The sequence below is a fragment of the Poecilia formosa genome, unplaced genomic scaffold (assembly GCF_000485575.1).
Source record: "Poecilia formosa unplaced genomic scaffold, Poecilia_formosa-5.1.2 Scaffold20, whole genome shotgun sequence".
In the NCBI taxonomy this organism is placed as follows: Eukaryota; Metazoa; Chordata; class Actinopteri; order Cyprinodontiformes; family Poeciliidae; genus Poecilia; species Poecilia formosa.
In genome coordinates this window covers 1,046,532-1,059,024 of record NW_006799959.1, presented here as the reverse complement: position 1 = coordinate 1,059,024, position 12,493 = coordinate 1,046,532, and the positions used below count along the sequence as shown (strand labels likewise).

The 12,493-nt window shown below is 36.7% G+C and overlaps 1 protein-coding gene across 4 annotated transcripts in view; it reads left to right on the top strand.

The window, feature by feature from the left end:
• Window positions 1-716: 716 nt before the first annotated feature.
• The window catches only part of LOC103134977 (protein unc-13 homolog B-like), a 59,262-nt gene continuing 47,485 nt past the window's right edge, over window positions 717-12,493 (top strand). For 2 of the 4 annotated variants that reach the window (XM_016669150.1, XM_016669148.1), the window contains exon 1: window positions 1,588-1,849. In XM_016669150.1, the coding sequence (XP_016524636.1) occupies window positions 1,744-1,849 (106 nt within the window). In that variant the 5' untranslated portion in view covers window positions 1,588-1,743. Of the gene's footprint in view, window positions 1,139-1,587; window positions 1,850-3,178; window positions 3,333-12,493 lie in introns of those variants that run through there. The other 2 variants (XM_016669151.1, XM_016669149.1) reach the window with 2 other exon arrangements.

Genomic DNA, 12,493 nt, shown 5'->3' with positions numbered 1-12,493 from the left:
TCTTACATAAAATCAGTCTTTCGGTCTTTTAAAAACTTGTTTGAAATAAAATAAAAATTCTCAACAGACATAAAATGAAGCTTTCTTTCTTGAAACACCTGCAGGTTGAACCTGCCTCCATTAGATCCACCTCATGTCAGTCAAGCGTTCAGGATGAAGCAGCTGTGATTGGTTAGTTCACATCTAGTTAAATGCTTAACAGGTTTCTCAGCTTTATGGAAAGAAGAAAGACATAAACTTGGTTAGTTTGTTGAGTCTTACAGGTATTTCTAAATGTTTGTTTTCCTGACTTTTTCTCAAGCCATGGCAAATATTCAATGGTAGCATTTTTGGGGGCAGTTATTTTCAGACTTAAACATTTCCTTGAATGGTCTATATTTATGGTTTAACCTGATTTATTTCTAGGCTGGTGCTGCTCTGGCTGCTGTTCATTGGGGAGCTCCAAGCCAGAACTGAATGTCAGCTTGCTGATTAACATTTGAATTATGAGTTTTGGATTGTCATACACTCTATATCTTGGGTACCGGAGCTTATAACTTATTGTTTCACAGCTTTCCCTCATGATTCTGCTCCTGCTGAGAGCAATGTCCCTCATGGCTACCAACTGATTCCCACTTCGCAGTCTGAGGTCCTCAACCATCAAGAAAACTTTCCCCATGTTCCTTTTGTGAATCAAGGTTACAACTCAGGTGCCAAGATATCAGCAGAAACCTCAGTTCCATGTTTCTGGGCACCAAGGGAGAACATTCCCATAAACCCTATGCCTCAGGAACCTAGCAACTATCGGCAATATTAGAGGCCTGAGTCCCACGGAACCAGCCACAGGCCATTTTTCCAAACCAGGCCTTTAACTTCCAGCAGGGGCCCAAACCCCAAGAGTTAATAAACCACTAACAAAGACCCCCAACCCAGAGGTCTCAGGGTCCTTCCTACCAGCAACATTATCTACCCCTGTCTCATGGGCAAAGATGCAAGCAAAACCCCTCTTTAGAGGCACCTATCAGCCACCAAAGACATCAGGTGCCCAAACCTCAAGGACCAAATCAACCAAATCCTCAGGTCTGGGAACAACACCAGCCTTCTGATAGAATGTTTCATTCTTTGGATCAAAATGAAGGAAGACGAAGAGTTCCACCAGGTAAGTTTACAGCATTTATATTTATCCCCTTGACTGTTTTTTACTGTCTCTTTATGATGAGTTTGCTCTAAACTATGGAAGAAAGAAGACTCGAGACTTTTTTGTCTTTACTGGAAGGGTAATGATGACTAATTAGTCATCATTAGTCAATGATGACTAATGGCTTCAATTTCTTCACACAACTAAAATATTATCTAAAGGAAGTTGGTGGGTTCTGGTTGTAAAACTTCATGTTGAAGGTTACAATTGGTTTTGGTAAAGTATAAATTACCTTTTTGTTCTAGAAAAGATCATCTAAATGGCCAAAGCTTTATATTAAAGACGTGGGTCAATACAATTTTTCTAAAAGTTGCATGAAACACCTGTTACGAATCGGAATCTCTAAACTCCGACTCCTTACTCCGGTCCGTGAACGCAGCAGCAGAGCCGCCTCGCTGTACCGGATTTCAGCCGGTAGTCTGTCGGTCTCAGCCGGTGACAGTCAACCCTGAAACCCCTCAGGGCTCCGCGGATTGTCCGCGTCACATCATTGCTGCTTCCTTTTTTTATTTTATTGATTTGTGTGATGGCGCGGAAAGTGAGTGAGATTTTTGGCTGGAGTATAAATGACTGCGGAGCAACAGGCAACTGGGTTGGGGAAACTCACTGAGGGTTGCTCGGCTTTGGAGGAACTGCAGAATCCCGCTGCGATGTCCCTGCTGTGCGTCAGAGGTATGCGCTCTGGTTAGATTTATGTTAAATATTATGCTTGCTATGGTTTGAGAGGGGAAATTGGTGCAAAACTGTAGAAGGAATTATACAGAACTCAAAGCGTAAAGTCTAGTTTTAGTTAAAAATCGCCGCGTTTTAAGCAGGAGTGAATTCGACTACATCCAATTGTTTTACAGAAACCTTGAAGTCGATGCCTTCGAGTCTAAATAAAAAAATTACAGTAAATCTACTTCATTCGTGTGGAACTTCCTTAAAACTTGAACTTAACTAGAAAAAGTTTTAAACTGGAGAGCAAATTTTAAAGTAACATTTAGCGGGGGAAAAAATGCAAACTACCACCAAATCATGGTTCAATTATCTCGTCAATCTGAAGTGATTTGAAGTTTAGTACATTTTTCTTAAACGGATTACTACATATATTTTTCTTACAAAATACAATTGGAACCTGTTGAATAGTCAGTGATTTCTTTGCATTTTATTTTAAAATAAACTACCATGCTGACTCTGGTTAGTTGAATATGGAAAAACGGCTTTGGGGGAACTGTCAATACAAGTATTTTAAACTTGAAATGACAGGAAAATAACTTATGAATGAAGGCTGCATGCGACTTCTGCAGCCATTTACAGGAATGCAGCCTTCATTCCAGGTGTGTTGTAGACAAACTTGTCTGATTCGTTTTTTTTAGAAAACAAATTATCACTGAAAGTTATCAAATGGATAGGAATTTAAATGTGGTATTTAAGACATGTAAACAAAAATATTGCTTTTTGAAAGTTCTGCCACGTGGATTAGTTTAAAAAAAAAACAAAATGTAGGTTGTTTTCTTGCTTTTTCTACCAGAACTGGTTTAATAATCACCAGTTCCAGTGATTTTATTTATTTATTTTTTACCAGAACTGGTAAAACACATGACAAATATGTTTTACTGCACCTTGAGTTGCAGTAAAACATATTTGTTTTACAAACCTGCCCGGATATGGCAGGTTTTCATATGGAGCTTATCAGTGATGCTCAGCAGGAGGAGTGAAAAACAGCGTGTGTATATTTACTGATAAAGTTGGGAATCTGGCCAACACAACCAGATCTGCAGCGTTGGTTCCGCTCTGGATCTCTAAACTACGTTCACTTTTTTTTGTCATACAGCGACGTGTAGTTGATCTTTGACAGTCTGAACAACACAGATCCGATTTTTTTTCCGAATACGACCCAGTCTACTAGGATATAGGTATCCGATAAGTATCAAATGTGACCTGAACAGCCAGGGCGCATATTAACGTCTACGTTCATCCGACTTGGAACGTCATTGATACTCGACAAACGTCACTATTCTGCGTCCTGGATTCGCGCAAGCGGAAAGAAAAGAGAAAAACAACCATGGGACGGTAATGAGGATTAAGTTCTTAATGTGCTGGCTCCAGTCGGACAACTTTAAAATCGTAAGATATGCTCCACTATTAGCATCCATGTTTACTTCTACAAACGGTAAGAACGTCTTTTTTTTCTTTTTTTTTTATGACAGTTGGCAAAACACTGGGAGCGCTCGCTACGTGTGACGTTATTGCGCCCTCTACTGCGCATGCGGGACACTTTCGGGTCGTTTGCGATTCACACTGGAGAACACATACATGTCAAGAATATTTGGAAATGTGAACGACCACGTCAAAAAATAAATCAGATTTCACAACAAATCGGAAGTGATCAGTAAGGCCTGCAGTGTGAACGTAGCTTTAATTGCTCTCCTGTCGCTCACATATTGATTTTCACACCATCAAACTATTGTTGCGGCGTGTTGTTTCTCATCTTCGGGCCGTTTTTCCATCACTGAACTCGCTGATGAAGTGTGAGAGATGGAGGGACTGAAGCACAGCTGGGTTCAGGCGGCTGACTTTATATATATAAAAAAAGAAGAAAAAAGTAATTCTGTTTCTTGAGCAGAAATGGAGAGTGTAGTTCTGTTACTGATGAACCCGCAGGGCTTCAGACTGTCACCTGAAATACTGCTGCAGGTTTTCAACTGTCACCTGTCTTCTTTAGGCAGAAAACTAATAATCTTGCTTTAAATTTGCTTATAAGTGGCCAGTAAAGCTAAATGTTTTTCAAGTTAATTAAAAGTTAGATGAAACAAAACCTTTTTTATTTCCTCAATGATTCATTAAATAACCCAAATGAAGTATTACTTCAATAATTTGCTTGGTAAATGTCAGAATATTTAGATGTCTTTTAAATGTTTTTCTTATCTTTCTGCAAAATCAAAAGCAGAGCTGTCACTGGATAATAAATTGTCCCAGAAGTTATTGCGATAAACGATATTATTTTGAGACCATTTTCAATTAATATAATGGTAATTGCAAAAGAACATATCCTTAGAGATCAATAATCTTTAAATTCTAATGATCATTTAACACTGGAGCTGGAAGACTCTTTCAATATCCAAAATAAACAAAACAATAAAATGAATTATAAAGTGTCTGTAAACAAAATTGACCTTCAAAAATCTTGTGATCTTGTATCAAACAGTAGGAGTTTGTCCTGTAAAATTTAAGAAACATGATTGACTCTGGAGGCTTACACCACTTTAATTCCCACTTTATATTTGAGTAAATAACAATTGTGGTGATTCTAGTGAAAATAAATCTGGCAGAGCCGTGATGCCATACGTCCCTCCTGGTGCTCTAACAGTTAGCGATACAGTTGCTGCTCATTAGCTCATTCTGATTAACGCTTGAGCCAGATGCTAATGACGATATGACCATGTTTGCTGTGACATGTGAACAGCAGCTGCAGAAAAACTTCACACTATACTGTGTTGATGTAAAGACCTGCATTTAAAATATGCCTTAATTTTTTTTAAACAGAAAAAATGAGGCGATTGCACCATTAATGAAGGTGTCCAGATTGTTGCCATGTTTAAAATGAGAAATTCTGAAGTTATTTTTTGCCACCTCTACAGGACTCTGTAATTGTGAATAGCTTGTAAACAGCCTGATTTATCTGCCATAATTTCTACTATAGCTACATGCAAACTTATTTACTCTTCAGTTCTTGCTGAAACATTCTTGTAAGACAATTTTCTTTATCATCCTGACCAAGCTGCTGGAGATTTTCTGAGTTTTCTTAGCTATGATCTCCAGATAATGTTCAGAGAGATAATTCATCAGGAGTTTCATACATCCGGACAGGTAGAGTTGTTCTGCCTGACTAAAGCTAGTTTCACTTCCTTCTGGGAAAAGCAGAGGAACAGGTGAGGCGACATTTTAAAAATGCTTTCCTCATTCCTGGCTTTGTCGAGGAAGAGAAAAACCTGCACGTTTTCTGACATTTCATCCACACTATTTCTGGAAGGCAATTATCAGCTGAGTAAATGCAAACAGTAATGGGATTACATCATACTTTGTTGAATCAGGCTGCTGTGACGATTTGGATTAAAGGAAATTATTTTTGCAGTAAGCAGAGGTGGACAGAGAAACCAAAAACTGTACTCAAGTAAGAGTAGCACTACTTCAACATATTTTTACTCAAGTTAAAGTAAAGTATCTGTCCAAGAAGCTTCTCAAGTAAGAGTAAAGTATTCAATACTTTAATATTTAAAAATTATATCATGACAGACCAAAATATAAAGTTAAGTGGATTTTTTTTTTAAAGAAAATGACAATTTATATAAGTAAAATAAAACCAGGCAAAAGAAAATTTTTCCAAATCAGTTTTTTTTTTCAGTAAAAAATGTATAAAACTTTAACAAAAAACTGCAGGTGTGTGTCTGTTGGTAGAACAGTGGGTAGAAAATACAGAAATTTCACTCAAGAGCAGCAATACTTCATAATAAAATTACTAAGTTAAAAGTAAAAAGTTCAGCGTAGTAAAAATACTCCTAAAAGTTTTTCTTTTTTCAAAAAGTTACTCAGGTAAATTGAGTAAATGTAACTAGTTACTGCCCAACTGTCTGTAAAGCGTGGCGATTGTTGCCAGAGGTGGGTGCAGCTCTCAAAAAATGTACTGCAGAAGTGCTACTAGATGCTTCCTTTGCAATAAATGATCAGACATATGCTAAATGAACTTTCATATATAAAAAGAGCTTAAATAAAAAAAATCTGCACAATAGGGCATTTTTAAAATCTGATCAGAATAATCGATTAATAGTTAGAATAACTGATTAATCGTTAGAATAACTGGTTAATTGTCTGAATAATCGATAGTTGCAGCTGTAAAATGAGTCAGAAATGTGGGCCAGCAGTAGGTGAGAACAGACCGGGTCATTCAGCACGGTGGACTGGATCAGCAGAGAGAGCAGTAAAGCTTCAGCGGCCCGTTCTGGAATCAGGGGGATGGGAACCGAGGGGAAGTAATCCCCAGGCCATCTGCTGCTCTCACTGTCCTCTCTCTGTCGTATGGGAATGTGGACTTCATGTCCCTGCACTCTTTATTTTACTTCCTGTATGAAGCTCCTTCTGTTTTTGACTCGCTGTATGAATGATCTTCTGCCCTAGTATAACTTCAGGACATTTTCTGTAATTGTTTAAGACAGGAGTGTCAAACTCTTTTTCATTTCTAGATCATGGCAGTCCTGCTAGAATGAATTGGTAAACCCATTAACAAACTTAAAATATTAATATCTGTATGCTTAAATGCTTTTTCAAATGAAATGATATTACACATCTTTTCAAACTGATCATTACGTCGACGCATTAGGATCATTGTAGGTAGAAAATAAAGGTAGTAAATTTCATTGAAAAACTCAGAAATTTTGAGATTAATTAATTTTCTAGAAAAACTTCTGTTTCAAAAGTATAAAAACATCTACTTTTTGAAGAGAATTTCCAAAAGTCAGAATCTTTCAACTTTTGAAACTCAGAAATTTCCAAGTTTTTTCTTGGATTTTTCAGATTAATCTAGGTGCAGCTGTAAAATAAGTCAGTAATGTTGGCCAGCAGTAGGTGCTGGCCCACTCCTTTGCTACTCTTCAGTAGCAAAGGAGTGTTTTTCTAGCAATTTTTGACTTTTCTAGTGCAGACATTTTCATTTTCTAGAATATTTCTTAGATTTTTTTAATGCAATACTTTTTTACTTTTGGAGCTCAGAAATTTCTGAGTTCTTGCTAGAAGATTTCTTGGATTCATCTCAAAACGTCTGAATTCTTTTGGTAGAAATGGACTCTTCCTTTTTTTTTTCTAACTACAGTGGCCTTACCAGGAACCGATCTATGATATGCAACCATAGACCAGTTCCTGTTGGACTTTTGAATTTTTTAAAATATTTATTTAAATCAAAATCACTGATTTGTGGAGCAACTTTAGAAATATTTGCAATAAATTTTGGAATATTTGTGCTCACATGTGGTTTTGTTTTATTTATATTTGTTTCTCACTGTTTATTCAATGTCACATGCTGTTTTATTTTAATTATGTAAAGCACTTTGAAATGCCTTGCTGCTGAAATGTGCTATACAAATAAAATTTGATTTGTCCTGGTGTGTTTCTTGCTGCTTAATTGGCAGTGCTTCCAGGGAAACTTAAAGGAGACACTTCTGCTTGTGCCACTGACATGAAAACCTTAAATAGCCTGAAGTCTGAGGCAATAATCCAAGTAAAGCAGATAGAAACACTTAATGGGCAGAAGTAAACTTTCAGTAGCATCAGCCACAGCTACTAATCTCTAATCAGTAAATAGAGTAATACACCCTCACAAAGATCAATAAACTTTAAATTCTAATGAACATTTAACACTGGAAACTGGAAGACATTTAAATATTCCAAATAAACAACTAAAATAAATTATGAAGTCTCTGTAAACTAATTGTCCTTAAAAAAAGGGCTATTGATACCAAGAAATTTGACAGGTATTTGATATCTGTGAAAAAATTACTTCTTTAATCTTCTTTATTGGTTCAATATCCAAACTGCTTTATTATTTTAATCGTAAACATACTGAAGTGCCAAAAATTGGAAAATACTACCAAAAAGGAAGAATCCAAAGGCTATTTTATAATTTTGTGCCTTAATATGCCGACGTAAAATTAACTGACAAACAAGAAGTGCAATCAACATTTTCTCTTCTGACTTCACTGTATTTTCCCATGAATTATTTTCTGAGCTGAAATCAGATTTTTTTTTTTAAAGGACCTCTCTGCTGCCACGCAGCGAGCAGCTGCTAAGTTGTGTGTAAAACCCTGAATGTAGCGTATCCAACATGTTCTGAGCTGTCGGTAGATGTATTTCAGCAGGTCTGCGGGGTTATTTATGATCTAATGGAAGTGAAAGGGTGTTAATTTCATGGCCAACAGGTTTCCAACCTGTACGCTCTCAAAGCCACCGGGCTAAAGCTAAAAATAGACCCGCAGTCTGGCTCCTTGTAATGACACAGTCTACTCCTGCCGGCCTGCTGCTGCTGCTGTTCAGCAGATTTTATTAAACATTGCAACACACTGGGGATCTCCTAACCCACGTTTTAGGCCACTCGCATCTATTTAAATTGCAGGTGCTTGAAAGCCTTTCATGTAGGTGTTTTCCGGGTTTGGAAAGTGCTGGATTTTTGTATAAAATCCTTGAAAGTACTTGATATTCAAACTGCAGTTTTGATCTACAGCCTAAATGTGGAAAACATTATTTACTGTTGAAACCAAATATTCTTATAGATCTAATAAAAAGACAAATNAGTTCCAGTGATTTTATTTAGTTATTTTTTTACCAGAACTGGTAAAACACATGACAAATATGTTTTACTGCACCTTGAGTTGCAGTAAAACATATTTGTTTTACAAACCTGCCCGGATATGGCAGGTTTTCATATGGAGCTTATCAGTGATGCTCAGCAGGAGGAGTAAAAAACAGCGTGTGCATATTTACTGATCAAGTTGGGAATCTGGCCAACACAACCAGATCTGCAGCGTTGGTTCCGCTCTGGATCACTAAACTACGTTCACTTTTTTTTGTCTTACAGCGACGTGTAGTTGATCTTTGAGAGTCTGAACAACACAGATCCGATTTTTTTTCGGATACGACCCAGTCTACTAGGATATAGGTATCTGATACGTATCAAATGTGACCTGAACAGCCAGGGCGCATTCATCCGCGTATTAACGTCTACGTTCATCCGACTTGGAACGTCATTGATACTCGACAAACGTCACTATTCTGCGTCCTGGATTCGCGCAAGCGGAAAGAAAAGAGAAAAACAACCATGGCGGACGGTAATGAGGATTAAGTTGTTAATGTGCTGGCTCCAGTCGGACAACTTTAAAATCGTAAGATATCTTACGATTTTACCGTTTACTTCTGCAAACGGTAAGAACGTCTTTTTTTTCTTTTTTTTTTTATGACAGTTGGCAAAACACTGGGAGCGCTCGCTACGTGTGACGTTATTGCGCCCTCTACTGCGCATGCGGGACACTTTCGGCTCGTTTGCGATTCACACTGGAGAACACATACATGTCAAGAATATTTGGAAATGTGAACGACCACATCAAAAAATAAATCAGATTTCACAACAAATCCAAAGTGATCAGTAAGGCCTGCAGTGTGAACGTAGCTTTAATTGCTCTCCTGTCGCTCACGTATTGATTTTCACACCATCAAACTATTGTTGCGGCGTGTTGTTTCTCATCTTCGGGCCGTTTTTCCATCACTGAACTCGCTGATGAAGTGTGAGAGATGGAGGGAGTGAAGCACAGCTGGGTTCAGGCGGCTGACTTTATATATATAAAAAAAGAAGAAAAAAGTAATTCTGTTTCTTGAGCAGAAATGGAGAGTGTAGTTCTGTTACTGACGAACCCGCAGAGCTTCAGACCGTCACCTGAAATACTGCTGCAGGTTTTCAACTGTCACCTGTCTTCTTTAGGCAGAAAACTAATAATCTTGCTTTAAATTTGCTTATAAGTGGCCAGAAAAGCCAAATGTTTTTCAAGTTAATTAAAAGTTAGATGAAACAAAACCTTTTTTATTTCCTCAATGATTCATTAAATAACCCAAATGAAGTATTACTTCAATAATTTGCTTGGTAAATGTCAGAATATTTAGATGTCTTTTAAATGTTTTTCTTATCTTTCTGCAAAATCAAAAGCAGAGCTGTCACTGGATAATAAATTGTCCCAGAAGTTATTGCGATAAACGATATTATTTTGAGACCATTTTCAATTAATATAATGGTAATTGCAAAAGAACATATTCTTAGAGATCAATAATCTTTAAATTCTAATGATCATTTAACACTGGAGCTGGAAGACTCTTTCAATATCCAAAATAAACAAAACAATAAAATGAATTATAAAGTGTCTGTAAACAAAATTGACCTTCAAAAATCTTGTGATCTTGTATCAAACAGTAGGAGTTTGTCCTGTAAAATTTAAGAAACATGATTGACTCTGGAGGCTTACACCACTTTAATTCCCTTTTATATTTGAGTAAATAACAATTGTGGTGATTCTAGTGAAAATAAATCTGGCAGAGCCGTGATGCCATACGTCCCTCCTGGTGCTCTAACAGTTAGCGATACAGTTGCTGCTCATTAGCTCATTCTGATTAACGCTTGAGCCAGATGCTAATGACGATATGACCATGTTTGCTGTGACATGTGAACAGCAGCTGCAGAAAAACTTCACACTATACTGTGTTGATGTAAAGACCTGCATTTAAAATATGCCTTAATTTTTTTTAAACAGAAAAAATGAGGCGATTGCACCATTAATGAAGGTGTCCAGATTGTTGCCATGTTTAAAATGAGAAATTCTGAAGTTATTTTTTGCCACCTCTACAGGACTCTGTAATTGTGAATAGCTTGTAAACAGCCTGATTTATCTGCCATAATTTCTACTATAGCTACATGCAAACTTATTTACTCTTCAGTTCTTGCTGAAACATTCTTGTAAGACAATTTTCTTTATCATCCTGACCAAGCTGCTGGAGATTTTCTGAGTTTTCTTAACTATGATCTCCAGATAATGTTCAGAGAGATAATTCATCAGGAGTTTCATACATCCGGACAGGTAGAGTTGTTCTGCCTGACTAAAGCTAGTTTCACTTCCTTCTGGGAAAAGCAGAGGAACAGGTGAGGCGACATTTTAAAAATGCTTTCCTCATTCCTGGCTTTGTCGAGGAAGAGAAAAACCTGCACGTTTTCTGACATTTCATCCACACTATTTCTGGAAGGCAATTATCAGCTGAGTAAATGCAAACAGTAATGGGATTACATCATACTTTGTTGAATCAGGCTGCTGTGACGATTTGGATTAAAGGAAATTATTTTTGCAGTAAGCAGAGGTGGACAGAGAAACCAAAAACTGTACTCAAGTAAGAGTAGCACTACTTCAACATATTTTTACTCAAGTTAAAGTAAAGTATCTGTCCAAGAAGCTTCTCAAGTAAGAGTAAAGTATTCAATACTTTAATATTTAAAAATTATATCATGACAGACCAAAATATAAAGTTAAGTGGATTTTTTTTTTAAAGAAAATGACAATTTATATAAGTAAAATAAAACCAGGCAAAAGAAAATTTTTCCAAATCAGTTTTTTTTTTCAGTAAAAAATGTATAAAACTTTAACAAAAAACTGCAGGTGTGTGTCTGTTGGTAGAACAGTGGGTAGAAAATACAGAAATTTCACTCAAGAGCAGCAATACTTCATAATAAAATTACTAAGTTAAAAGTAAAAAGTTCAGCGTAGTAAAAATACTCCTAAAAGTTTTTCTTTTTTCAAAAAGTTACTCAGGTAAATTGAGTAAATGTAACTAGTTACTGCCCAACTGTCTGTAAAGCGTGGCGATTGTTGCCAGAGGTGGGTGCAGCTCTCAAAAAATGTACTGCAGAAGTGCTACTAGATGCTTCCTTTGCAATAAATGATCAGACATATGCTAAATGAACTTTCATATATAAAAAGAGCTTAAATAAAAAAAATCTGCACAATAGGGCATTTTTAAAATCTGATCAGAATAATCGATTAATAGTTAGAATAACTGATTAATCGTTAGAATAACTGGTTAATTGTCTGAATAATCGATAGTTGCAGCTGTAAAATGAGTCAGAAATGTGGGCCAGCAGTAGGTGAGAACAGACCGGGTCATTCAGCACGGTGGACTGGATCAGCAGAGAGAGCAGTAAAGCTTCAGCGGCCCGTTCTGGAATCAGGGGGATGGGAACCGAGGGGAAGTAATCCCCAGGCCATCTGCTGCTCTCACTGTCCTCTCTCTGTCGTATGGGAATGTGGACTTCATGTCCCTGCACTCTTTATTTTACTTCCTGTATGAAGCTCCTTCTGTTTTTGACTCGCTGTATGAATGATCTTCTGCCCTAGTATAACTTCAGGACATTTTCTGTAATTGTTTAAGACAGGAGTGTCAAACTCTTTTTCATTTCTAGATCATGGCAGTCCTGCTAGAATGAATTGGTAAACCCATTAACAAACTTAAAATATTAATATCTGTATGCTTAAATGCTTTTTCAAATGAAATGATATTACACATCTTTTCAAACTGATCATTACGTCGACGCATTAGGATCATTGTAGGTAGAAAATAAAGGTAGTAAATTTCATTGAAAAACTCAGAAATTTTGAGATTAATTAATTTTCTAGAAAAACTTCTGTTTCAAAAGTATAAAAACATCTACTTTTTGAAGAGAATTTCCAAAAGTCAGAATCTTTCAACTTTTGAAACTCA